The sequence below is a fragment of the Schistocerca serialis genome, chromosome 3, assembly GCF_023864345.2.
Source record: "Schistocerca serialis cubense isolate TAMUIC-IGC-003099 chromosome 3, iqSchSeri2.2, whole genome shotgun sequence".
Lineage (NCBI taxonomy): Eukaryota > Metazoa > Arthropoda > Insecta > Orthoptera > Acrididae > Schistocerca > Schistocerca serialis.
The window spans coordinates 399306197-399333773 of record NC_064640.1 but is presented as its reverse complement, the minus strand read 5'-3'; the positions used below and the strand labels follow the sequence as shown (position 1 = coordinate 399333773).

Genomic DNA, 27577 nt, shown 5'->3' with positions numbered 1-27577 from the left:
AGTGAGAAGAGGGCTGAAAGTTGTATGGCTAATATTCATCACTCTTTACCTCCCTGTATATGCCAGGTTTCAAACAGTTACTGTATTAGTATCCATGCCATACTGAGTGACCAGATGTTCTTTGTGTGTACCCACTATTGAGTTAAACATCATGGCTCGCAGCAGTCTCGTACCACAGCTCACCCAACATTTCCTCCTTGGAGAGGAGACGTAAGTGCAGACAATGTGCTGTTGGTCTGTCAGCTACGTGTCAATGGGGTTGAGCTGTTGAGAGCACCACACAAAAAAGAAAACCTCTTTTGTGAACATGTAGTATAGCATGAATTTCAGAACTGCTACAGGGTTGTTCACTAATTCTTCAGCACATTCTCAGACATTTTCCACCTGTTCTGTGGGAGATGGTTGACAATTTGCACTCCCAGCATGCAATTCCCAGTACAGATACACAATGCAGACTGAACAGTGCCCAATAGGAAGCTACTGAAATCAGTAGTGAGCAAGGGCAACTGGACACTGCACAGTCAGCCAGCTGTATTTGAACATTGTGATAATGTCCAGAAATGGATGGCTGCCATTATGATTGTGTTCCACTGAGGCATCAATTGTATAGTCTTCGTAACAGTTGTTATGGTAATGTGTCCCCTGGTGGCCTGAGGAGTGCTACTTTGCAGTCATGGGCAGGTATGCTGCTCTGCACTGGTTTAAGCACCAACAGACTGCAGAAAACATCACACCCAATCAGATAATGACTGGAAAATATCTGAGTTATGAAAGGATAAAAAATAAAAGAGAGAGAATGTTCCAACAAAATGGAAGTTTACAACTGTGTCTTCAGTGTATGGGAATTGGGTTGAGGTTTGTTAATGACTTGTGAATTGTACCTGGTCACAGTAAAGTTCACTGCTGTATGTTTCAGCACCTCACTGAGAATGCAAGAGTCGTCCTCACTGTGTTCAACTGTACATGAGAAATGACTCCTTGGCCCCTTGAAGGATACTGCCCTAACTCCCATCCTGAAATCAACGAAGAGCAATACTTATGTGAGTAGTTACTGGGGTGCTACCCTCATCAGCAGCACAGGAAACACACTGTGCTAAACTGCAGGCTTGCCTCAGTTCTCAAATCCAGGCAGCTCCTTAATCATATCCAATGTTGGTTCAAGAAATAGCAATCTGCCACAATCACACATTGCTTTAATAGGCATACACCATGCTGTACTATTCCGGTAAAGCCTCACAATAGTGTTTCTTCATCTAAAGCAGGCCGGATACAGCAATTGGAGACCATTCTGTGGCAGTTTCATCATTATGGCCTTTCCTGTCAAGATGTTGCTTTGAATACAGAGTTCAAGAAATTGTATTGGACTTGTTACAGTTGGATAACATTGTCCCATAAAGACAGCAACTGTCAACACCCCCCCCCCCCCCCTCCTCCCGCAGGGGGTCCACAACTCTTTTGTGAGTTGGGATGGAAGTCATTAAAGCAGAGACGTTTTTCGTCGCGGCGAGATCTATTTACGAAATTTCAGTCGCCAACTTTCTCTTCCGAATGCGAAAATATTTTGTTGAGCCCAACCTACATAGGTAGGAATGATCATCAAAATAAAATAAGAGAAATCAGAGCTCAAACGGAAAGGTTTAGGTGTTCGTTTTTCCCACGCGCTGTTCAGGAGTGAAATGGTAGAGAGAGAGTATGATTGTGGTTCGATGAACCCTCTGCCAAGCACTTAAATGTGAATTGCAGAGTAATCATGTAGATGTAGATGTGCGTGGCTAGCACAGGACCCCGAGCTAGTGCATCTCTCTTTCCTTTCCAGGCTGAATACCTTTCTTTTCCACATCCTTCCCCATCCCCCCCCCCCCCCCCCCCCCCGCCTCTTCCCTTCCCCTTCGCCTCTTCCCTTCCCCTTCTCCCTCTTTGGGGGTATGTTTCGTGCCTACGTCCGGAGACGGATGCTTGTAACTGTAGGACATAGTCTCTCTTCTTTGCTCTCTCTGCTGGAAAGTCCCTGTCCTCTCTTCATCCTTCTCTTTTCCTTTCCTCTTCTCTTTTACCCTCTTTTCCGCTGCAGTGTTTGAGACCTCTCTTCTTTCCTTTTCTTTGTTCCTCCCTTTCTCTTTTTTTCCTCCCTGTGCATGTCTGAAGGCCCACCCATGTGCTCCCACATGTAGTCGGTGACGGGATAACGCATAATTCCCCAGTCCGGGTAGACAGGTAGGACACATACGTACCCTCTGGTAATGGCCAGGCCCAGGGAGGGGTGATAACCAGAGCTGGTACCTTCCGAACATGTCAATTGGTCCCTCCGTCTGTTTCTTGGGAGGTGTGACCTGAGATGAGAACAATCACCTAAGGCGGGAGTGCCCTCAGAGAGGACCCCCACGAGGAAAGAGCGTGCCATCGGAGACGCTGGTAATCGTGGGGGATACTTTAGCAATGGTATCCTCTACGTCTAAAATTCTGCTCACAAGTGAAAGTTAGATGAGTCTCAGCCATGGGCAATTCTTCCATCAGTGCCACAGTTCCTTGTTGTTTCTTGGTCGGGCGGAGGTCAAGACTTCTCCACAGTCAACCCTTTCATTATTCAGAAAGGTGTCGACGCAATTGCAGATCCTGTAAAGTCCTGTTCCCGATCACGAAATAACACCTTGTTGTTAGAAACAGTCAGTGCCCTCCAGGCGCAAAAATTGCCGCAAACTCCACTGCTACACACCTTCCCTGTCCGGGTGGAAGCGCACTGCACTTTGAATTCATCACGTGGGTTGGTTTGTACACGCTCACTCGACGGATTGTCCAATGAGGAAATTCAAAACTACCTGGCTGACCAGGGCGTAACGGCTGTACATAGTCACGAAAAGGGTTGACAAGGACTTGGTCCCAACTTGTACCCTCTTCTTGACATTTGACAGAGTTCATCTTCCATCGAACATTAAAGCGGGCTATGAGATAATTTCAGTTCGCCCTTACATCCCCAACCCTACGCGTTGCTATCGGTGTCAGCGGTTTAATCATGCCAGCCAGTAGTGTTCCAATCCGGCCAAATGCGTTACATGTGGCAAGGATGCTCATGAGGGTGCTTGTCCACCACCATCGCCTCGTTGCATCAACTGTGTGGGCGACCACGCTGCTTCCTCTAGAGATTGCCCCATTTTCAAAGATGAATGACTTATTCAGGAAATCCAAGTGAAGGATAAGGTGCCTACATTTGCTGCTCGTAAGTTATTTGCCAGTCGAAACCCCACTGTGCCCACAACAGGTAAATATAGCAGTATCCTTGCGTCTACTTTCCCTACTAAGGGGGCAGCTGCGCAGGCTTGCGATCTCACCTTTAGTGCCACGGTTGTCAGATCGGCCAGCGCGAAGATCGCCCGTTCAACATCCCCACTATTACCTGCTCACTCTACAGTTCACCCTTCATCTGCTCCTGCTACATCACGAGCCCCAAAATCAGATACCTGGACTTCCAAAAAAGAGCCTACTCGTGAAGATTTTTTATGTACCCCGACTTCATGACCATCGATTCCTCCCTCATCCATTCTACATCCTGTTTCCAAGAAGGCTCATAAGAAACGAAGTTCCTCTCCTTCTCCGCCACAGCGTGTCTCATCTACAGTGCCACCCGGCAGTAACCACCCTTAGCCGTCTTCTGTGTTGCCAAGGCGCACTGCTGGCCGCCGATCGCTGGTGGCAGGAGCTGCCCCCGAACAACCTATAGATCACGATCTTCTGCCTTTGGCTGAATGCCATTCTATGCTGTTGGCCGCCGGCTCTCAGCAGTCATTGAGGTGACAGCAACTGTGGTAAGATTCTTCCCTTTTCTGCTCTCCCTTTGCCAATTATCCATTGGAATGTCCGCGGTATTTGAGCCAATTGGGATGAATTGTCGATCCTCTTATGATCCTACTCCCATGTCATCTTCTGTCTTCAGGAAACAAAGCTGCATCCCCCGATCGCTTTGTTTTCCCTCATTTCCAGTCAGTCCGGTTTGATCTCCCCTCTGTTGATGGCACTCTGGCACACGGGGGACGTTTGATTCTTCTCAATGATATTGTCCATTATCACCCAATCCCCTTAAACAGTTCCTTCCAAACTGTCGCTGCCCGTCTTTCCATTTCTGGATACACCTTCTCTCTTTGTACCTATACATTCCATCGTCTACACCGATGGTAAGAGCTGATCTCCTTCATCTCCTTGGTCAGCTCCCCCGCCCCCCCCCCCCCCTCCCTCCCCATTTGCTGGTTGGGGACTTCAGTGCCTACCACCCACTTTGGGGATCTCCAAGTCTTTGTCCTCAAGGCTCTCTATTGATTGACCTCTTCCATGAAGCAGATCTTGTTTGCCTCAACATTGGGAACCTACATTTTTGTCTGCCTCCACAACAAATTTCTCTCATTTGGACCTTTCCGTCGGTACTGTTCAGCTAGCTAGGCGCTTAGAATGGTTTGCTCTTGCTGATACACACTCGAGTGACCATTTTCCATGTGTCCTTCGATTGCAGCCACAACTGCCATCTATGCGCCCGAGACGCTGGAAGTTTGCCCAAGCCGGTTGGATACGTTTATCCTCTCTAGCGACGTTTGATGACTGTCACTTTCCTAGTGTCGACAATCATGTCACTCATGTTGCAGAAGTTATTCTTACAGCTGTGGAACGTTTAATATCTCGCACCTCCAATTTGCTCCGGCACCCCCCCCCCCCCCCCACCAGTTCCTTGCGGGATCAAGGTGTGCTGTGATGCAATACACGTGCGGAGATTTGCTCTTCACATTTTCCGCCACCATCCTACTTTGGCCAACTGTATCCGCTATAAGCAGTTATGTGCATGATGCTGTCGCGTCATCCGCGATAGCAAGAAGGCAAGCTGGGACTGCTTTACTAGCTCCTTTAACACCTTCACTACCTCTTCTGTAGTTTGGGGTCGAATTCGATGGTTATATCCCGCGTCTAGTTTCTCCCTGATCTCTGGGCTCACTGTCGCGCATGATACCTTAGTGGACCCAGTCTTAATTTCTAACTCATTGGGTCAACACTTTGCTGAGATTTTGAGCTGTTCAAATTACCCACCAGCTTTTCTCCCGAAGAAACGTGCAGCGGAAGTGCGACCTCTTGTTTTCTCCTCTCAGAATAGCGAAAGCTATAATACTGTTTTCTCCATGCGGGAACTCCAACACGCACTCTCTTCTTCTCGCTGCCCCAGGACCGGATGGTGTCCGCGTCCAAATGTTGCTGCATTTATCATCTACATCTACAGCCATACTCCGCAAGCCACCTGACGGTGTGTGGCAGAGGGTACGTTGAGTACCTCTATCGGTTCTCCCTTCTATTCCAGTCTCGTATTGTTTGTGGAAAGGACGATTGTCGGTGTGCCTCTGTGTGGGCTCTAATCTCTCTGATTTTATCCTCATGGTCTCTTCGCGAGATATACGTAGGAGGGAGCAATCATACCATAGTTTGCATTACCTCCTTCGCCTTTATAATCGAATTTGGACAGACAGTACCTTTCCCAGAAGATGGCGGGAAGCTATCATTGTTCATCTTCTGAAAACTGGAAAGGACAAACATCTACCCTCTAGCTATCGCCCCATATCTCTCACGAGTGGTGTATGTAAGGTTTTGGAGAGTATGGTGACTTGCAATTTAGCCTGGTGGCTGGAGTCCCGAGGACTTTTAACACCAGCCCAATGCAGTTTCCGAAAGCATCATTCTGCAGTTGACCATTTTGTTACTCTCGACTTACATCATGAAAAATTTTCGCAGGAAATGCCAAATGGTAGCAATATTTTTAGATCTGGAGTGAGCAAACGATGCCTGTTGGAGGACAGGCGTCCTCCGCACACTGTTCTCTTGGAGCTTTCGAGATCGGCTACCCCTTTTTATTTGTGAATTTATAACAGAGCGCACTGCTGTCTCCCGTACTTTCTCCCAAGAAAACGGAGTGCCCCAGGGATCTGTGCTAAGTGTTGTACTGTTTGCTTTCGCAATAAATCCAATAATGGATTGTCTCCATCCCGATGTCTCGGTGCTCCCTCTTTGTCCATGATTTTGCGATCTACTACAGCTCTAAACGGACCAGCCTTCTTGAATGATGTCTTCAAGGATGTCTTGATTAACTCCACTCTTGGAGTATCGAAACCAACTTTTGCTTTTCTCCCAGTAAGACCATCTGTGTAAATTTTTGACATCGTACGGAGTTTCGTCCACCTTCCCTTCATTTAGGCCCTGTTGACCTTCCGTTCATGGACGTTGCTAAATTCTTGGGACATATGTGTGACAGAAAACTGTGCCGGTCCTCCCACGTTTCCCATCTTTCGGCTTGCTGTCTGTGATCCATCAACACCCTCCGCGTTCTGAATGATACCTACTGGGGAGCGGAGCGAGTGGTCCTTCTCCGCCTATATCGCACCTTAGTGCACTCGAAATTGGGCTATGGGAGCATAGTTTACTCCTCTGCTCAGCCATCTATTCTTCGGCGTCTCGACTCTGTCCACCACCGTGGATTGCCTTTAGCGTCGGGAGCTTTTTACACCAGCCCCGTGGAAAGCCTTTATGCTGAGACTGCTGAACCTCCGCTGTCCAATCAGTGAGCTGTCCTTCTGAGTCATCAAGCTAGCCATCTGTCTTTCATGACTGCTCATCTTTCCCATGATCTTTTTCTCGATGCCACCTTGGATGTAGTGAATCATTGGTCTACGCTTCCCGATAATAAATTGTGGGACGTGAAACCTCTTCCCTGTGCTTGGACCTCTTCCTCCCGAACTCGTCATCGGGAGGGGGTAATTTTAACTAGACTCCAGATAGGGCACTGTCTTTTTAGCTATTGCCATATTTTAAGTGGCGATCCTCCCACGCTTTGTCCCCACTGCTCTCAGCTGTGGACGGTGAGACACCTTTTACTTCAGTGCCCCTGTTTTACTCTGGTACGGGCCCATTTTCAGCTGTCGCCCGATATATATCTTCCATTATAGCAGATGATACGTGCTCAGCCGATCGTGTCGTCGAGTTTATCAGTGTCAGTGAGATGACGATGGTCATTTGAAGCTCTTTTTGGGGAAAAGAATCCCCTTCTACAGTGATTCTCTTTTTGTTTTTTTGTTTCCCCTCTTTTTGAGTTTAGCCCTGATTGCTGCTGATTTCCCATTTGTTTTTTTTTTTGTTTTTTTTTTTTTTACCCTTCCCTAAGCCACAGAATGGGCGCTACTGACCGTAGCAGTTTTGCGCCCTAAAACCATTAAAAAAAAAAAAAAAAAATATCCCCCAGGGGGTCCACAACTCTTTTTGTGGATACATGCATGGCAAGCACAGGACCCTGAACTCGTGCAGCTCTTTCCTTTCTGGCCTGCATACTTTCCCTTTCCACATCCCCCCCCCCCCCCTGCCACTTCCCTCCCCTTCTCCCTCTCTCTGGCTCTCTGGGAGTATGTTTTGCGCCTACGTCCAGAGACGGATGCTTGTGAACGAATGAAGTGGTTTCTCTCTACAATGTAAAGTATCCTTACGTTGTCCTTCTCTTTCCTTGCTTCTTCTCTTTACCTTCTTCTCCGCTGTGCCGTTTTAGAGTTCTTCTCTTGTTTCCTTTTCTTTGTTCCTTTCTTTCTTTCCTCCCTGTACATGTCTGAAGGCCGGCCCACGTGTTCCCACGCATAGCTGGTGACGGGGTAACACGTAATTCCCTATCCTGGGTAGACAAGTAGGAGATGTATGTACCTCCAGGTAAAGGCCAGGCCCAGGGAGGGGTGATTACCCAAGCTGGTACCTTCCAAATATCCCGATTGGTTGCTCTGTCCGTTTCTCGGGAGGTGTGACCTGAGGTGTGGACAATCACCTAAAGCGGGAGTGCCCTCAGAGAGGACCCCCACTAGGAAGGAGCACGCCATCGGAGATGCCGGTAATCATGGGGAATACTTTCGCAATGGTTTTCTCTATGTCTACAACTTCTGCCCACAAGAGAAAGCTAGATGAGTCTCGGCCACAGAAAATTCTTCCATCAGTGCCAAAGTTCTTCCTAGTTGTTTCTCGGGCTTATGAAGGTAAAGACTTCTCGACAGTAAACTCATTCATTATTCAGAAAGGTGTGGATGCAATCGCAGGTCCTGTAATGTCTTGTTCCCAGTTACAAAATGGCACCTTGTTGTTAGAAACAGTGTCCTCCAGGCACAAAAATTGCTTTGAACTTCACTGCTGCACACCTTCCCTGTATGGATGGAAGCACACCGTAATAAACTCATCGCGCGGATTGGTTTACACAAGATCACTTGACGGATTATCAAATGAGGAAATTCCAAATTACCTGTTTGATCAGGGACTAACGGCTGTACATTGAGTAATGAAAAGGGTTGGAAAGGAATTGGTACCAACCCGCACTCTCTTCTTGACATTTGACAGATTTCAACTTCCGTTGAACATTAGAGCGAGATATGAGATCATTTCAGTTCACCTTTACATCACCAACCCTAAGCGTTGCTATCAGTGTCAGAGGTTTAATCGTACCAGCTATTCGTGTTAAAATATGACCAAATGCGTTGCCTGCGGCAGGGGTGCCCATGAGGGTGATTCTCCACCACCACCATTCCCTCATTGCATCAACTGTATGGGTGACCACGCTGCTTCCTCTAGAGATTACCCTATTTTTAAACATAAACAAATTATTCAGGAAGTCCGAGTGGAGGAGGAAAAGGTGTCTACCTTGGCTGCTTGTAAGTTATTTGCCAGTAGAAAGCCCACTGTGCTCCCAGTGGGTACATATAGCACTGGCCTTGCCTCTCCTCGACCTACTAAGGACGTAGCCACGCAGACTTGCAATCTCATCTGTAGTGCCATGGTCGTCAGATTGGTCAGCCCAAAGATCGCCCGTTCAACCTCCCCACTTTCACCCGCTCGCTCTGAGGCTCAACTTTTATCGGCTCAAGCTAAATCACAGGCCCCAAAATTGGATACCCAGACTCCCGAAAAAGAGCCTACTTGTGAAGATTTTTTACATACCCAGACCTCGCAACTATCAACTCCTCCTGCATCTCAACGTCCTGCTTCCAAGAAGGGTCATAAGAAAAACAGGCCCTCTCCTTCTCCGCCATGCCGTCTTTTCTATAGCGCCACTCAGTGGTAGCCACCCTTGGCTATCTTCCGTGTTGCCGAGACGCTCCACTGGCGACGAATCAACCAGCCGATCACTGACGGCAGGAGTTGCCCCCGAACAACCTATGGATCAGGATCTTCTGTCTCTGGCTGAATGCCATTTGATGCCGTCGGCCACTGGCTCTTAGCGATTGCCAAGTTGACTGCAACCATGGTGAGATTTTCGTTTTTTTGTCCACTCTTTGTCAATTATCCATTGGAATATCCACAGAATTTGCTCCAATTGGGTTATCTTCAGGAAACAAAGCTACGTTCCCATAATCGCTTTGTCTTACCTCATTTCCGCTGAGCCCGGTTTGATCTCCCCTCTGTTGCTGGCGTTGCAGCACCCGGGGGACTTAAGATTCTTCTCCGTGATACTACACATTATCACCCAATCCACTTACACAGTCCCTTCCAAGCTGTCGCTGAGTGTCTTTCCCTTTCTTGATTCACCTTCTTTCTTAGTACCATATACATTCCATCGTCCACACCAATAGTGAGAGCTGGTCTCCTTAGTCTCCTTGGTCAGCTCCCACCCACGTATTTGCTGGTTGGGGACTTCAATGCCCACCACCTGCTTTGAAGATCTCCACGTCCTTGTTAGAGAGGCTCCCTACTGATTCCATCAAGCTGATCTTGTTTGCCTCAACACTGGGAAATGTACATTTTTGTCTGCCTCCACGTCAACCTATTTTCATTTGGGCGTTTCGGTCTGTACTGTTCAGCTAGTGCGGCGATTTGAATAGTTCACACACACTCCAGTGACTATTTTCCATGTGTCCTTAGAGTACAGCCACAACTGTCACCTATGTGTCAAAGATCGTGGAAGTTTTCCAGAGCTGATTGAACACTTTTCTCCTCTCGAGTAACATTTGATGACCATCAGTTTCCTAGTTTTTATGATCACTCATGTTATGGAACTTATTCTTACAGCCGAGGAATGTTCAATACCTCGTACCTTCCACTTGCCCCCCTCCCAGTTCCTTGGTGGAATAGGGTGTGCTGCGACGGAATATGCAAGCAGAGACGTGCTCTTTGCGTTTTCCGCCGTCATCGAACATTGGTCAACTGTATCTGATGTAAGCAATAAGCAGTTACGTGTGCAATGCTGTCACATCATATGCGATAGAAGACAAGCTGGGATTTCTCTACCAGCTCCTTTAATACCTTCACTTCCTCCTCAGTTGTTTAGGGTCTGACAAATAGTTTTTCCCCGACCTCTGTACTAACTGCCGTGCAGGATACCTTAGTGGACCCAATTGCAATTTCTAACCCATTGGGGTGACACTTTGCTGAGATTTCGAGCTCTTCTAATTACCCACCAGCTTTTCCCCAAAGAAACAAGTAGTGGAAGAGTGACCTCATGCTTTTTCCTCCCAGAATTGCTAAAGCTATAATGCCGGTTTTTTTATATGTGGGAACTCGGACACGCACTCTCCTCCTCTCGCTCTTCTGCTTGAGAACCAGATGGTATCCACGTCCAAATGTTGCTGCATCTATCATAACCGAGTCTGTGCTACCTCCTTCGCCTTTATAATCGGCTTTGGGTCGAATGTAACTTTCCCAGAAGATGGCATGAAGCTATCATCATTCTTGTCCCGAAACCTGGAAAGGACAAACATCTCCCCTCCAGCTATCGCTGAATCTCTCTCACGAATAGTGTTTGTAAGGTTTTGGAGCATATGGTGAATTGCCGTTCAGGCTGTTCGCTGGAGTCCCGAAACCTTTTAACCACTGCCCAATGCAGTTTCTGAAAGCATCATTCCGCAGTTGACCATCTTGTTGCTCTCTCCACTGAAATTGTGAACAATTTTCTCGGGAAATTTCAACCGGTTGCTATAGTTTTTGATGTGAAGAGGGCATACAATACCTGTTGGAGGACAGGCATCCTCCGCACACTGTTCTCTTAGGGCTTTCGAGGTTGGCTACCCCTTTTATCTGTTAATTTATGACAGGGCTCTGTGCTAAGTGTTGTACTGTTTGCCATTGCCATAAATCTAATTACGGATTCTCTCCTTCCCGATGTTTCGGGCTCCCTCTTTGTCGATGATTTTGCAATCTACTACAGCTCTCAACGGACCAGCCTTCTTGAACAACGTCTTCAAGGATGTTTCGATCACCTCCACTCGTGGAGCATTGAAACTGGCTTCTGATTTTTTCCCAGTAAGACTGTGTAAATTTTTGGCATTGTACGGAGTTTTATCTGCCTTCCCTACATGTTGGCCCTGTTGACCTTCCGTTTGCAGACATCGCCAAATTCTTGGGACTTACGTTTGACAGAAAACTGTGGTGGTCTGCCTACTTTTCATATCTTTTGGCTCGCTGTCTGCGATCCCCCATGAAACCTCCGTGTTCTGAGTGGTACCTCCTGGGGAGTGGACCGAGTGGTCCTCCTCCACCTATAAGCATCTCAGTGCACTCGAAAATTGGACTATGGGATCATTGTATACTCCTCTACACGGCTGTCTATTCTTCAGCGTTTGGATTCTGTCCATCACCGTGTATTGCATTTAGTGTCTGGAGGTTTCTACTCTAACCCCGTGGAGAGCCTTTACGCTGAGACTGCTGAACCTCTGCTGTCCAATTGGCGAGCCATTCTTCTGAGTCGTTGCACTAGTCATCTGTCTTCCATGCCTGCTCATCCGAACCATGCCATTTTTTTTAAATGCCTCCTTGGATTTAGGTTATGCAGGCAGCCCTTCCTCTCTACTACCACTGGGAGTCTGCTTCCGTCAACTGCTACATTCACTTTCCTTCCAACTCCCTAAAACTTTCTTGACAAATGGGGGTACAATGCTGCCTTGGCTTCGCCCCTGGACCTGCCTTCTCTGTGACCTTTGTCAGCTTACCAAGGATAGTACCATTGCTGCCTCACCTCAAGGCCTTTTACCTGGGGTCATCTCGAGCGCCTCTCCCTGCCCCTCTCACCTGATTGCCATCTCATGCCCCCCTCCTCCTGCAATTCCATCACAAGCCCCTTCCTCTATTGCTATCTCGGGCCTGTCTCATTTACCTCTCTATGTTGCAGGTTTGGCCCCTCTCAAAGGCGAGCCCTTGCCATCATCCATGGCTCCACCATCTCTTGTGCTGCATGTCCTGTCGCCCTTCCGTGTAGCCTCCCATGTCACTGCTGCTTCGTCTGCACGCCATTAAGAGTGGTGCCCACACACCGTTGCATTCCTGAGTGTCTTTAATGAGAAATTGAACATAGTTACACAATTTGGTGCTATCTGCTTCAGTTCATGCACAGGCAGCGTACACAATGTGAATACTTTTCAATGCAATTATGGGCTCATGGTCTGCCATATACACTCTGCCATGGAACCAACATTTACGACTATATTTCTGTCGTTTTCCATCTGTGCAACTCAGAAAAGCTGCTTGTGGTGGGGAGAATCCAGATGGTGTGGGTTGTGAAGCATCCATTGAAATCTGGCATTTTGTGCTCTTCTGCATGTTGTCTCACTGGGTAGTGCACTTTGTTTCTGGCAATGGTTTGGCAATGGCCATTCATTCTAGTTGACAGCTTGTTGGTTGTCATACCAATGTAAAACACTGTGCTGTGGTTGCAGCAGTGCTGGTATATAACATGGCTCCTTTCACAGGTGACCCGTCCTCTGGTGGTGTAGGATAAGCATCTGATGGGACTGGACTAGATGGTGCTGGGTGCACGGATTGGGCAGGTCTTTTGTATGGGTCTTCCACTGGGATATGATCCCTGTGGCAGGGCATTTGGGGTGGGAATGGCAGAGGGATGGACTGGTAAGTTGTGGTGGTTGGACACCACTTGGGGAAGGGTCGGAAGCATCTTGGGTAGGATGTCCGTCATTTCACGGCATAATGGTAGATAATCAAAGCCCTGATGAAGGATGTGTTTCAGTCTTTCCAGTCCAGGGTGGTATTTGGATGGCAAGGGTGGGGGGGGTGCTTCTTTGTGGTTAGTTCTTGGGATGGATGTGATGATCAGGCGTGTGTGAGAGGATATGGCACAGGAAAACTTTGTGAATTAGGTGTGCAGGATATTGCTTGTCTGCGAAGGACTTTGTGAGGCCTTCAGCATACTGGGCAAGGGAGTTCCCATCACTGCAGATGCATTTACCACAGCTTAGGCGCCATGTAAGGAACAGGATATGGGAGAGGATTTTGGCTAGGGATGGTGAAACTTTTATGAACTAGTGCAGATAAATAGAGCAGCGGCCCATTGTGGAGGGGGGGGGGGTAGTATTGGGGGAAAAATTTGGCATTGGCAGTACTGAGTAAAGGTGTCAGGTGGTTGTAGGGAGAGTTTAAAAAGGTTGATGGGCGTAAGGCATGAAAGTAATTATGTTGGGAGCAGGGGGTAGTTTTGTGACTGTTGCCAAAAACAAGGTGCACTACCCAGTGGCACAAAATGCAGCAACAGAGCAAAAGATGCAAGCAAGTTTTCAATATGTGTGTTTGTGTTTGTTTGTGCACATACACCATCCCCTGCCCCCAGCACCCCAACCCATTTTGTCCCCCCCCCCCCCCCTCCCACATCAGCTTGTTGTGTGCTGTTATCTCATGCCCTAGTCTATGAAATCATGCCAGCCTGTGTGTTACCTGGCTACCTGCCCCTTTTACTCCCACCCCTAGCAAGCAGACAGACAGTTCCTCACCTAGAAAAAGGAAGTGTGTTGCAAAAGCTTTCCAAGCTCTGAACCTTTTGTTTGTGTGCCTATCGAAGCTGCAGCACTTCTGCATTTTGGTGGGTCGTCTCCTTTATTCCTGAATAATTCAATATTGACATTGTCTTTTGTGTAACATATGAAGCAGTGAGGTCAGGAGGACTGCAAATTTTGACTCACTAAACTTCTGTTGTGCTGGTTGATGAACAATGTTTTCATATATTTGCTCCACATCAAACTATCTATCAAAATTTACTTATTGTGTGTGAACACATATATGGGGTGATTATCAGGATTTTACATAGTGCTCTACCCTGATCATTTCCTTTAATTGTTGCTAAGAAGTAAGGCACTACCCCAGTTCTACATCTACATTTATACTCCGCAAGCCACCCAACGGTGTGTGGCAGAGGGCACTTTACGTGCCACTGTCATTACCTCCCTTTCCTGTTCCAGTCGCGTATGGTTCGTGGGAAGAACGACTGTCTGAAAGCCTCCGTGCGCGCTCTAATCTCTCTAATTTTACATTCGCGATCTCCTCGGGAGGTATAAGTAGGGGGAAGCAATATATTCAATACCTCATCCAGAAACGCACCCTCTCGAAACCTGGCGAGCAACCTACACCGCGATGCAGAGCGCCTCTCTTGCAGAGTCTGCCACTTGAGTTTATTAAACATCTCCGTAACGCTATCACGGTTACCAAATAACCCTGTGACAAAACGCGCCGCTCTTCTTTGGATCTTCTCTATCTCCTCCGTCAAACCGATCTGGTACGGATCCCACACTGATGAGCAATATTCAAGTATAGGTCAAACGAGTGTTTTGTAAGCCACCTCCTTTGTTGATGGACTACATTTTCTAAGCACTCTCCCAATGAATCTCAACCTGGTACCAGCCTTACCAACAATTAATTTTATATGATCATTCCACTTCAAATCGCTCTGCACGCATACTCCCAGATATTTTACAGAAGTAACTGCTACCAGTGTTTGTTCCGCTGTCATATAATCATACAATAAAGGATCCTTCTTTCTATGTATTCGCAATACATTACATTTGTCTGTGTTAAGGGACAGTTGCCACTCCCTGCACCAAGTGCCTATCCGCTGCAGATCTTCCTGCATTTCGCTACAATTTTCTAATGCTGCAACTTCTCTGTATACTACAGCATCATCCGCGAAAAGCCGCATGGAACTTTTGACACTATATACTAGGTCATTTATATATATTGTGAAAAGCAATGGTCCCATAACACTCCCCTGTGGCACGCCAGAGGTTACTTTAACGTCTGTAGACGTCTCTCCATTGATAACAACATGCTGAGTTCTGTTTGCTAAAAACTCTTCAATCCAGCCACACAGCTGGTCTGATATTCCGTAGGCTCTTACTTTGTTCATCAGGCGACAGTGTGGAACTGTATCGAATGCCTTCTGGAAGTCAAGAAAAATAGCATCTACCTGGGAGCCTGTATCTAATATTTTCTGGGTCTCATGTCATTTTTTGCAGCCTCAAATATATGTAGAAAAAAATTGTGGTTACTAGTTTTGACAACAGTTCCAGGTAAAAAACCAAAGTTACCACAAATACAATCATTCAGGACCAGAGATCCTTGTTCCAGCAAAAGATTATATGGTTTTGAGGAAATAAGACATCTGAAAATTTTATTCATACAGTTTACAACAAAGATGGTTTCTTCTTGAAAATGTGGTTTTATAATTACTTGCATCCTGATAGGCTATGCAACCAGATGCAAATAAATGTACAGTGCTCATTCATAGTAGTATGCACTGCAAGAATATTTTCCCAGTGTATTCCAGAGTGAGCTTCAGTATCCTAGACAGGTTCTTGTCAAAGTCCCATATGTCATGTTGGTGCTTGAGCATCTTAATTTTCTGGGCATATCATATTCTCGCCACTATTTCTGCACTGAGAGGTAGACCACCCTATCAAGGCATCATTTTCATTTACTTGTTTTTCAGAGCCTTTTGGAAGATGCCCATTGTCGATCTCCAACTAAGTACTGTTACAGGTTCACTAGTATGACAGGAATGTTGTGCACTGTTGTCTTCTTGATGTAGAATCACAATCGTGTACTTTGTACTTGCCACCCAAAAAGTATCTGTTGAAGTTTCTGGGAACTAACGTATAAATGTGATTAGTTTCTCCCCTTTACAACTTAACATAGCTCTGACATATTTTCTGTCGTCTGATCTTGGAAAAAACTGCTGAAATTAAAAAAAAATTGAAAAATTTTGGTTAAAACAAGGTAGTAGTAATGCTAATACAAATTAATTAATAATTTATTAGTATAACTTGTAATGTGTAAAGGTCTTTATAGAACTTAGCACTTTTTATTTATTTCTTTCTTTCATTGGAATTTTGATATGTTATTAATGTATAATTCTTTGAAACCATTTTGTCTTTTCCAGAATATTTGTAAAGGAAGTGTATTGAAGAGGGTCAGATTATAACAACACCCTGCCAATCAGGTGAAAAGTTCTTTGCAGTTGACACAGAAGTAAGTATATAACTGAACAGTCCACTTGCTTTAGTCGAATCTGTTCCTAAAATGCTCTTTCTTTTTCTGTGAGTGTTGCAGCTTTCCCAATTTACTGATGACTGTTACCACATAATCTTTGGAATCAAACTCAAGTAGAACTATAGATGTTATGATGGAACATCAAAGTAACCAGTGAAGTTGATTTGGTTTTCCTGGTAGTAGAAATAAAAATGAGTTGAGAGACAATTGGTGAATTGCTGTGCTACCAGACAATCAGTATCATCTATACTATGAAAAAGGTATTGCTGACTTGGAAAGAGATGGAACTTTAATTATTCAGAAAAGTGTGGCCATCAATAAAGGCACATGTACTGACACAAAGTGTTTAAAACAAAATAGAATAAGAAAAAATGAATACCTATGTAGATGTAGAAGCAAAACCTGGGTAATGAAGTTAAAAAGTTTATTGATTTCTTATGGGTGGCCACAGCCTTAAGAAATTAAATGAAGACATTTCCACCAGTCTGTTTGGTTAAAATAAGTATTTTAGTGTGGCAGTTTCAAGCTTCAGCTCATTTACAATAGCTCCTCAGAATAAACAGCCTTGTAGTTAGATTCTGGTTCAACAGGGCTGTAAGGAGTTTAGGAAAGAGCAATAAGAGGGGTGTTAATAAACCTAATATTGTCTGCAGCCAAGACGTTTATGATAATTATTTACAGTTGAGTAGGCAGGTGGTAGAGCGTTTCGGAAAAAAAAAAAAATGGTGTCCACTTAATCAGATTGCTTGTACGCTCTCCCTCCAATTCCGTTTATCTCTTAAACATGGACATAAAGAGTATGTTGTTAAAAATTTTTGTGCTCTCTGCATTGGTTATAATTGGATCTCTCGGTGGTTGAAACTCTGTAATGCAAGTCTACTGGTTTGCATTTCAAAATTTGTTTTAAAACAAGTAAATTGTATAAAAAAAATCTCAAAAAAGAATCACTGAAGCAGTAACGTACCTGTTTGTAATTGAATGTATTTTACTTATTTTACTCGTTATGCAGGTATAGTTACGAAATAATTCCACTGAGAATAATGGAAGTTAAATGTTAGTTGAAGAATATTTATATGATATTCTTTCACTTTCCGTTCATGCATCTGAGATGTTTTTAATTCTTGCTCCAATATTTTGGGTGACAGACTTTTAGCCATAATCATGGTGAGTCACTTGCAAGATTTTAAGTTATTTTGCACTGTGGGGTAAATGTGCTTGTCAGATAACACAGTTGATAATGAGAGCGTCCAGGAGTAAGACAAAGCAAGTGCTGAATCAGCGAACCCACTGGGCTTACTAAGTATGTGGTTGATCATTATGGGTGGCATATTTTGGAATGCCAGGCAGGGAAGGCTTACAATAATAATTCCTTTGAATAATCAGCTACATACTTAGTAAACACTGTAGATTCACTGATTCTGCACTCACTTTGTTTCAGGTGCATAAACTTTTATTACGACCGACACTCTACTTACCAACAGTGTTATCTCTAATGTGTGCATGTTTACTTCACAGTTTAAAGTGATATAAAATCTTGCAAGTAAATCACCTTTAACCCCCCTCCCCATGCTCATCTTATCCACTTCTCCACAGATGTTAAGGTGGCTCATCAAGAACAGAAAAAGTGTTAAAACAGTTGACCATATTGTAGAAGGTATTGCTACCCTGCTATTTCCAAACCACTCACAAACTTCTTATCACTAAGTAGTGTCGAAACAGATAATGTGCGCGCCTACCATCCCAAGAAGTCACACTGTGCTGAGTGCATGATAACTGTTCTGTGTTTGATGACAAGAGGAAGGAGAAGAAGGAACTAGGGAGTACAAGGCAGTGGTTGTTAGTGATAGGTGCTGGGTGGAGTGACAAGAGTGTCAGATATGCAGCATCAGTAGGAGGGGGGGGGGGGGGGGGTTATTGCAGGTGCAGGTTATGTTAAGAACGAAGTAAGCATACACTGTAGTATATACATATCTGAAAGACCATTATGTTGTAAAGGGTAATGCAGGTATTAAATGGGGAAAAAGTTAAGGGTGAAAGTGAGGTGGTGGTGGTTTGGGTGGTGACAGGAGGAAAAAAATAATTCAAATGTCACATAAAAACATTAAAAGTAGTGCCTGCCTCTTACTGAATTTTCACCAGCTCTTTCAACATATGAAGCATGGTTTCTTTTGTAAATTAAAGAAGCTGCTGCCATTGTCTACTGTGTTGTGTGGTCTCACAAATTTCTTGTAAAACAGCAGATAAATAAGAAGGGTCATAGTTCCTTTAGATCAGGCTGTACACTTTTCTAATGTGGATTCTCTCCACTATGAGGGGCAGTTGCAAAGTAATTCCTCATGTTTTGAATCCAATAAAATAGTGGAATAATGTAATAAATTTGGCTCTGCTGCTGAATTTTTTTTTTTTCTTTAGTCATTGGAAATATCAGTGTGGTTGAGAAAATTGCCAATCTTGGGGTCTGTGTTACACATTGTGTGGCCATAAAATTTCAGAAAGTCAGAGATGAAACACTGATTTGCATTTATGAGAAGCTGAGGAAGGTTATTGGGGATACTGTAATGTATATCAGTCCATTTAGATACTGTGTTTATTAGTGTATGGAAGATGTAGGCTATATTCCCTTGGATGATCAAAAGCAGAGTAGCTGACAACCCACTGCTTGCACAAAACATTTAATGCATTGATTACGTTATTGACACCAAACAGTGGGTACCACTTGATGAAATGTTGTCACTGAAGGCAATGTGATTACTGCTGTTGATAAACTAGATTCGTCAGATTTATATGTCCTGGGTACCAACAATCAGAATACAGTGGAGAAAAACGGTAGCCATTAATGGTAGGAGAGGCAACCTTAACAAATATTGTACATCGGATGGGAAGTATGGGCTCTCACTGACGTTTTTATGTGACTTAACAGAAATAAATTAAGGAGGCATTACTTGTAGATTGCCTTATCACATCTGGAGATCGAACCAATGTAGATTTTTAGTATGTTAGAGGTGTGTGTGTGTGTGTGTGTGTGTGTGTGTGTGTGTGTGTGTGTGTGTGGAGAGAGAGAGAGAGAGAGAGAGAGAGAGAGAGAGAGAGAGAGAGAGAGAGAGAGAGAATTAATTGTTTTAATGTTGCTATTTATGTCATATTAAAGCTGTGTCACTCAATTGTTTAAGGTATTCAGTAATGAAATGTCATTACGAAGTACTAGGAGTGCCAAGGGATGCATCCTTCGAGGAGATAAAGAAGTCTTACAGGACATTAGCTCTCAAATGGCATCCGGACAAGAATCCTGATAATGTGGTGGAAGCAAGGGAAGAGTTCCTGTTAGTGCAGCAAGCTTATGAAGTTTTAGGTGATCCTGCAGAGAGAAAGTGGTATGATAAGAACAGGGAATCAATTTTGAAGGGGGGTAGAGATGGAGATTATAAGGATGAAAGCCTTGATGTCTTTCAGTATTTCACATCATCATGTTTTAAAGGTTACGGTGATGATGAAGACGGGTTTTATTCTGTATATCGGAAAGTTTTTGAAAAAATTGCAGCAGAAGATACTGAATCTGTGTCGGAAAGTGAGCTGAACATACCAACATTTGGAGATTCCAACAGCAACTATGAAGATGTTGTCCATCCATTTTATGCATACTGGCAAAGTTACTCAACCAAGAAATCATATGCCTGGCTGAATGTATTTGATACTCGTCAGGCGACAAACAAGCGTGTGTTTCGTGCAATGGAAAAGGAAAATAAGAAGGTAAGGGACAAAGCTCGCAAGGCAAGAAATGAAGAAGTTCAACAGTTAGTAGCATTTGTTCGAAAGAGAGATAAACGTGTGAAGGCGCATGTGGAATTTCTGAAACAAAAATCTGAAGATAATGCTAGGAAAGCGAAAGAGTATAGAATCAAGCAAGTGAAGAACCGTTTCAAAGAAATGCAAGAACTTGCTGGACCTCTTCATGATCTGAGTATATCCACAATGGAGGAACTGAATGCAATTGAAGTGGAAGTAGCTGCAATGTTTGATGAGCGTCCTGAAGAAGTTGATGATGACGACGACGGACTATACTGTTTTGTTTGCCAAAAACTCTTCAAATCAGAAAAATCTTTTGCAAATCATGAGAATTCAAAGAAGCATAAGGAAAATTTGGAACTTATGAAAGAGCAAGGTATGTTTCCAGAGTCCGATGAGAAAGGAAGTGTTTATGAGGAAACTGGAGCTAGTGCAGTGGATTCTAGCAGCACGATTTCTGCTGATCAAACTAGCACAAGTAGTAGTGATAATGATAGTGACAGTGGTGGTAGTGATGATGGCATAGGAAAACAAGCAGATAATAGTGACGTGTCAGGATCCTTTTGTCAGCAGCTCGAAAACACACAAACTGCAGAAGCTACCACTGATGACTGTGCCAGCAGTTCAGACACTGAAGATAGTTTAAAAATCATCACACACTTGCATAAAAGTAAGACACATAGGAAACTACTTGAAGACTATGAGAGCTCTGATGAACTAAACATACACATTATGAGACCTAATACAAAAAAATCATACAAGTGTAGAGGAACAGACACCCAGTGTACAAAGGAAAATGATGATAAAACAAATACATTAATAGAAGATGCTGATCAGACTTCTGTGAAATCTTTAGGCTTTGATGCAGACGAGGAAAGTATTTCTGGTGAGGTTGCAGCAAAAAATAGGAAAAAAAGAAGGAAACAGACAAGAAATACCAAAAAGTCTGTTAATCAAGTGGATTTTGTAACTCAGAAAAATGAAGACTGTATTAATTCACAAAAGTCAAAGTGCCTTACTGCTATAAATTGTTCTGATAAAGGTGTAAATAAAATTGTTGAACATGATCATAGTAAGAAAAATGTTGCAGAGAAGCAGTCAAAAAAACAGAAAAAGAATGTTAAGGTATTGGGTGTTGACAAAATAAATGGTACTGAATCAACACTGAAAACTGAAAAAAATAAACAATTTGAGAGACAGTCCAAAAGATCTAAGAAGAAAACTGCTTTGGAAGGATATAACACAGGACAAAACCGGGAGACTGACGACATACCAACTGTGAAATTGAAGACTCTAGAGGATGGTGGCACGAACAAATGTTCCAAAAAACGGGCAAAAAATAAGTGTGTTGTTGAAGAAAGATACTTTGTGAACCAAAACTGTGATGTAGGGAGTCCATCATGATTTGATAAAATGAGTATGCTCATACAGATATGACTTTAAGATAATTCGTTTCGGATAATGGCTGTGTATAGATATAAGTCTTTTGTGCTCATTGTATAGAACAGTATTAAAAGAACAGCTACACAAAATGTGCTTGTTCCACTCATTAATATTGTATTTGTTAACTGCTGTGTATGAAAACATGGTTTATAAAAATAAATTATATTATCCATTCAGATATCCAATGAATATCAATTTGCAGTTTACAGGGCTTGTATTTGAAAATGTGTGCTTCCTTTATTTGCGTTTCAGAAAAAAAATAATAAAAATTAATAATAATCAAAACTTGTCTGTGAAAGCTCTGTCATCAAATTTGTGTCACACAAACTACTGTCCATGTTTGCCATTTTGGTACCCCAAACATATGAGACAATAGTAGTGTGAGGTTTAAGTAGGACCTGTGTATTGTTTGTTCTGGATAAGTGACTTCATGTCTGTAATACAAGCTAAGCAGCTTTTTCTTGCAAAAATGTCACTTATTTTGCGGTGTATGAGAAATACCAGCAAACTGTTCAGTTTAGATATTAGATCATTATTTTACTCTGGTCTGTGTATAAACAGACACTGGAAACAAAGGTAAAATTTGTCATATTTTTTATGAAATTACCTCAGTCTGTGCAGCATTTGTCAAAAGTTGTTTTAATCATTATTGCTGCTGCTGCTGCTGCTGCTGCTGCTACTACTACTACTACTACTACTACTACTACTACTACTACTCCAACAACATTATTGTCTTAATTGAAGTTTGTAAGTTGTAGGATATACACAAAATGGTGTTCAGGTTCATTGTCAGTAGTGTGTGGCCTCATATAAGGGAATATATAAATAAATACGCCTGGGGTGGTTTTGTCAAACTATGAAAATCTTGAATTGGAATGATTACAGTGTTACTCCAGTGATGTACCAGTAAAGTCGAACATTTTTAGGCTGTTGAGACCTAGTGAGTTCTAAATCTGTCACTGATGTCAACGTCAGTCTTAAAAAATCAATGCTTCACTGTGCAGTTCGTGCTTGTTATATTGATACTTAAGATTTCTGGCTAACACTCTTGCATAAAAATAATTGTGAATCTCATATGGAATATAGTGAATGGAAATATGTGCTATCTTCCACTTTTTCTAATTTTTACGGAAAAGCAACTGTCATAAGAATGTTCTCTTCCTTAGACAGGAAGCTAAATTTCCTATAAAACATCTCTGGAGTATTCCTTAAACAACTGTATAAGATATGGTTACTATGCTGTAGCAATGTATATTCAGCACTTGAATGTAGCTTAAAATTTTGCCTTGACAAGAACCAGAGCAATTTGGAGGACACAAAAATTGTACTTGAACGTCTTATGACTTGTATGTCTTGATGTGAGTGAAAAAGAGGAGTTAATGTATTATACTAAATATAATTATAACAGATTCGGCCATTTCATGTGTTCCTAGCTATTAAGTGCTCGAGAATAAGCATAGCACCAATGAAAGTATTTTAAGACTTCATTTTATCTAGTCCTCAGATAAGTGAGAATAGGTAATACCCTATGTGGTGCTTGGTGTATGTGGAGAGCACATAGCACATTGCTAACACCCTTATTTTTTTATCAGCTGGTTTGTCAAATATTATCAGATTGTGTCCACATCCATCTGCGTGCTTGATATCGGCGTAAGGTCGAAAGTGACCAATTTTTACAGAATAAAGTCTTCGTCTTTGCCCAATAGCCTATGTGGAAATACTTATCTTTCTTTGTTGAGCCTGTGGTGTCCAACAAGAAGAAATCTGCCATTGTGTTTAATACTTCAAATAGTTCATTATAACATTGTTTGAAATTGGCGTTACTTATTTCGGCATTCAGACATGCACAGTAGCATATTCTATTACTGTGTGTGAAAAGCATAAGATGGTTTTCTTCCATTTTCCTAAATCAGAATTATACCAAGATGTTTACTGATGTACTAATAAGGGAAGTTATTGAGCTCTGTGACACCAGTTGTCTAAGTATTGTTGTTTGACAGTTGTTGCTTTGCCTAATTATTTGATCACAGGTGTCGGGTGGTGCCTGTTGCATTTACTACTTCATTTTGGGTTTATTAATTAGCAAATGTCTGCAATTGTGGCCTCAAGGTAGTCAAATTAAGATGTCTGAGGTAGTTAAACTTCTAATATTAATGAGAGCAATGTGGTGAAAACAACAGTCTTGGTTGCAGAATTTATTTTATTGCTTTATTTATTTGCGATGTGCATTTCACCTAATACAAGGCGCTTTCAGATTGCCCTACATTACTTAAAACTGTGTTAGAAAGGCTTGATCCTAACTTGCAAGTTAGAAGGTTACAAATTTAAATTTATTTGAAACTTACCGTTATAGTATTGGTAAGTGATTTTTGGGTGCCACGATACAGGTGTTGGCAGAAACAGACTGCCCTGTCATCTATAATAAAATAAATTGAAGCAAGTATATGCTCATGTCATATGTTAAGTGTAACACCCAGTAACCTATGGATAAATAAAATAAATTAGAATATGAAAAAGTTCATAGCAGTTGACCTTACAAACTGTACAATGGCAATGGTCTGTGTGGGTAAGAAAGCAGAAGAAGACGTAAATTACATTGCAGGTCTATGTAGCATATGCCAGTGGATACAAGGCAGAATCAGGATAGTACTTAGTCTGTCACATGGTAAATAGACTGAAGGCACCATTGTTAGTTATCCGGTGTGGTAAACTACACTGAATGCCACGGTGCATCCTACAGCAAGTTTTAGTTTTTCATGAAAGGTGGCATTGGTACACAGTGAGTTAAGTTGCATAGTTATACAATAGTTGTTTTGAAGCTTTCGTAGATTAAGTTACATTTTGTATATAGGCAGTGATATAGAAAACTTACGCTACTTTATAGTAACAGTGCTCAATAAATTATGTTAAAACTCAAGTGTTTAGATTATATTTAGTGAAGTTAGGTACAGACATAATCCAATGAGATTTTTTTTTTTTCCAGATCGTGTACAGAATGCATGTAGTCACATAGTTGGGAAATATCTAGTCCATAGGTTAGCTGGTAGTGTCAAAGTTAGGTCATATGAGGTGCAGTTTGGATTATACTAAAAGCAGTAATGTTGTGACGAGGTGACTAATTTATGCAACATAGCATAGGGATATGTCCCTATTCATTACTTTTGTGTTGTCTACTGGCAAAATATGGACACAACAGGCCATACAACATGGAAACTATGTACAAGTGCTTCAGCATTACTAATGTGACTACAAACTCATTTTTCTATGATAAGATTTTGGTGGTAGCCACTCAGATTAGTAGCATAAGTGGAGCAGCATATAGATTACAGTATATAATCATAGACTGAACTATTGGACTGGTACTGGGGCACGTGAACTGAGAGCTAGATGGTGTTTTGATGGTACAAGATACACCCAGTGCCTGTCCTACAGTACCTGTAGGAATGACAGCTGTGTGACAAGACGCTGTGATGGGACTGCTCGTATGATGGATATGTGGCACATATTGTACTGTCAAAGTGGGCCCTGTACTGGTCCTGCAGTCCAATCTATGATTCCATATTGTAATCTGCATGCTCATCCACATATGCTACTAATCTAAGTGGTTACCACCAAAAACTAATCATAGAGAAATGTGTTTGCACTTACATTAGCGATTTCGAAGCACTTACAGCCTGTTTCCATGCTGTATGGCCTTTTGTGTCCATAATTCACTACTAGGCAGCACAAAAGTAAAGAGGAGGGACGTTACTTCTCTTATAATCCAAACTACAACATATGTGCTGTAACTTTGACACTACCTACTAGCCTGTGCACTAGATATTTCCCATCTATGTGACTACATGCATTCTGGAAAAAAACCTCAATGGATTATATCTATACCTAACTTCACTAAATATATTCTAATACAGTCCAGTTTTAACATAATTTACTGAAGGCATTGTTACTATAATGTAGCACAAGTTTCCTATACTATTGCCTATATACAAAACAGTGTAATCTAAAAACCCTAAAAAACTGTAAAACTATGCAATTTAACTAAGGGTGTACCAGTGCCACTACTGTGAAAAATGTACACTTGTTGTAGTCAGTGTGCTGCGGCACTCAGTATAGAATATGAAACAGAAGAGCGAAGAACAGTGCATCCAGTGTATTTACAATGTGAAGGACTACAAACAGCCATGATTATGCCATGCATCCACTGGTCAGTACTACACAGACCTGCAAGTTAATTGACTTAAATCTCCTTCCACTTTCTTACTTGTACAGACCATAGCCATTGTAATTTTTTCCATATTCTGATTTATTTTATTTATCCATAGGTTACCAGGTGTTATGCTTTTAACATGTGACATGATCATATACTTGCATAGATTTATTTTACTGTATATGACGAGGTCCTCTATTTTTGCCAACACACTGATTGTTGCACCCAAAACCCACTTACCCACACTATACTGGTAAGTTTCAAAAGAAATTTAAATCTTTGTAGTTGCAAGTGAGGATCAAGTCTTCCTGATAATTTTATAATTAATTTAGGTCAATCTGAAGGTGCCTCATACTAGGCAATACGTATCATGAGTAAATAAGCAAGAAAGACAGTTCTTTTCATCATATCCTGCTTACTAGTTGCTGTATCAACATGCCATGAAGTGGAAATACTTTTCCATTAATGAGCATATATTTTGAAGGTCATGTCTCATGTATTTTGTATTAATTTTATTTGGACACGGTCGCATAGCACTAGTTGCTCATTTGACTCAAAGTTCAGAAAAAGTTAATAGTAGACACAGTAGGTTGTCTTGTTTCCCAAATTTGCACCCTATTGAGAATGTGACCTACAATTTATTACTAATCTAAGAAAATATAGGATCCTCTTGCTTTTTAAAACTTCTGTCATGAACTTGTATGGCAGATTAAAGCCCTGTGGGATCCCATTCCCTCTCGCAGCTTTAATCTGCCAGAAAATTTCAGAACAGCATACATTCTGCCACTGAGTGAAAGGTCCATTCTTGAGTTGTCATACAAAGTGACAGTATTATCTGCTCTGAACTGTAGTGTCAGTAGAATCGTGTAATACAAAAAATCACTTTGGAAAAATCATTTTACACCATTAAAATGCAGATAGTGCGTTACATACACCCAAATTGAAACCGAATAGTGTAAGATTCAGTTAGGAGGAAAAAAAAGGTAGAGGGTGCTACAGTTTCTTTTCATTAGGTGGTGTTCATACGGTGATTAAGGTGAAATTGTGCTGTTATCACCAGTATTTGCCTGTTGGGTTTTCTCCAACTATTTACATGAAGAGTATTGTGGCAAATATTAAGGAACATTGTTGCTGTACTTTATGTGGATGCTTTTGAATGTTATAAAAGTAGACCATTCAGTTTAATTTGGGATTTTTGAGAAATCGTAACAGTTCTATTGAGTTACATTTTATGTCTTAAGTTAATCCCAGCATTAGTTCCTTTAATTTATCAGGGTAACACAGAAATTAATTGCTAGCAAATGGTTGGTGGCTTGCCTCTTAGGCATATGGCTGGTTATTCAAGATATGTTGCATGGCAGTTCTGCGATAATGATGTACAATAGTAGTTTGTTGTGGGTTAGGTATTCCACAGTAACGTGAGATTGCTCTGATTTATTGTCACATTCAGTACTACCATTACTTGCCAGTTTTTCATGACTAGCTACATTTTCACATTGTTCGATGTCCTTGAGTAGTGCATCATCCCAGTGACCCTTTAACATGACGGAACATGTGTTCCAACAAATATTTGTTCCTTTATTCCTTTACCCTGATTACTTTCTTTATCGGCGTAAGTCCTCTGTAGTCACATTATTCGATTTAATAGACATTAAGACAGTTCATGTAATCTGTTACATCTTTTTACATGTTCTGCAATTGTTGTTTTCCATGAAATACTATATATCAAAGGTGCACAATAAGTCAGTCAATGTAATTCCAGTGAATGTAGAAATGGCTTCTTTTTCTTGTGTCTTTACCCTGCCTCAGCACAGGGTTGGCATAGCTATTGATGGGTGTGACATG

General features: G+C 42.4%; 1 protein-coding gene across 11 annotated transcripts in view; it reads left to right on the top strand.

Annotated features, from left to right (window-relative positions):
• LOC126470255 (dnaJ homolog subfamily C member 21) overlaps positions 1–21753 on the top strand; it is a 263365-nt gene extending 241612 nt beyond the window's left edge. For 5 of the 11 annotated variants that reach the window (XM_050097980.1, XM_050097979.1, XM_050097978.1 and 2 more), the window contains one exon: positions 19470–21753. In XM_050097980.1, coding sequence (XP_049953937.1) covers positions 19480–21486 — 2007 coding nt within the window. In that variant the 5' untranslated portion in view covers positions 19470–19479 and the 3' untranslated portion in view covers positions 21487–21753. Of the gene's footprint in view, positions 1–16189; positions 16560–19469 lie in introns of all 11 variants that reach the window. The other 6 variants (XM_050097974.1, XM_050097975.1, XM_050097973.1 and 3 more) reach the window with 4 other exon arrangements.
• Positions 21754–27577: the final 5824 nt, after the last annotated feature.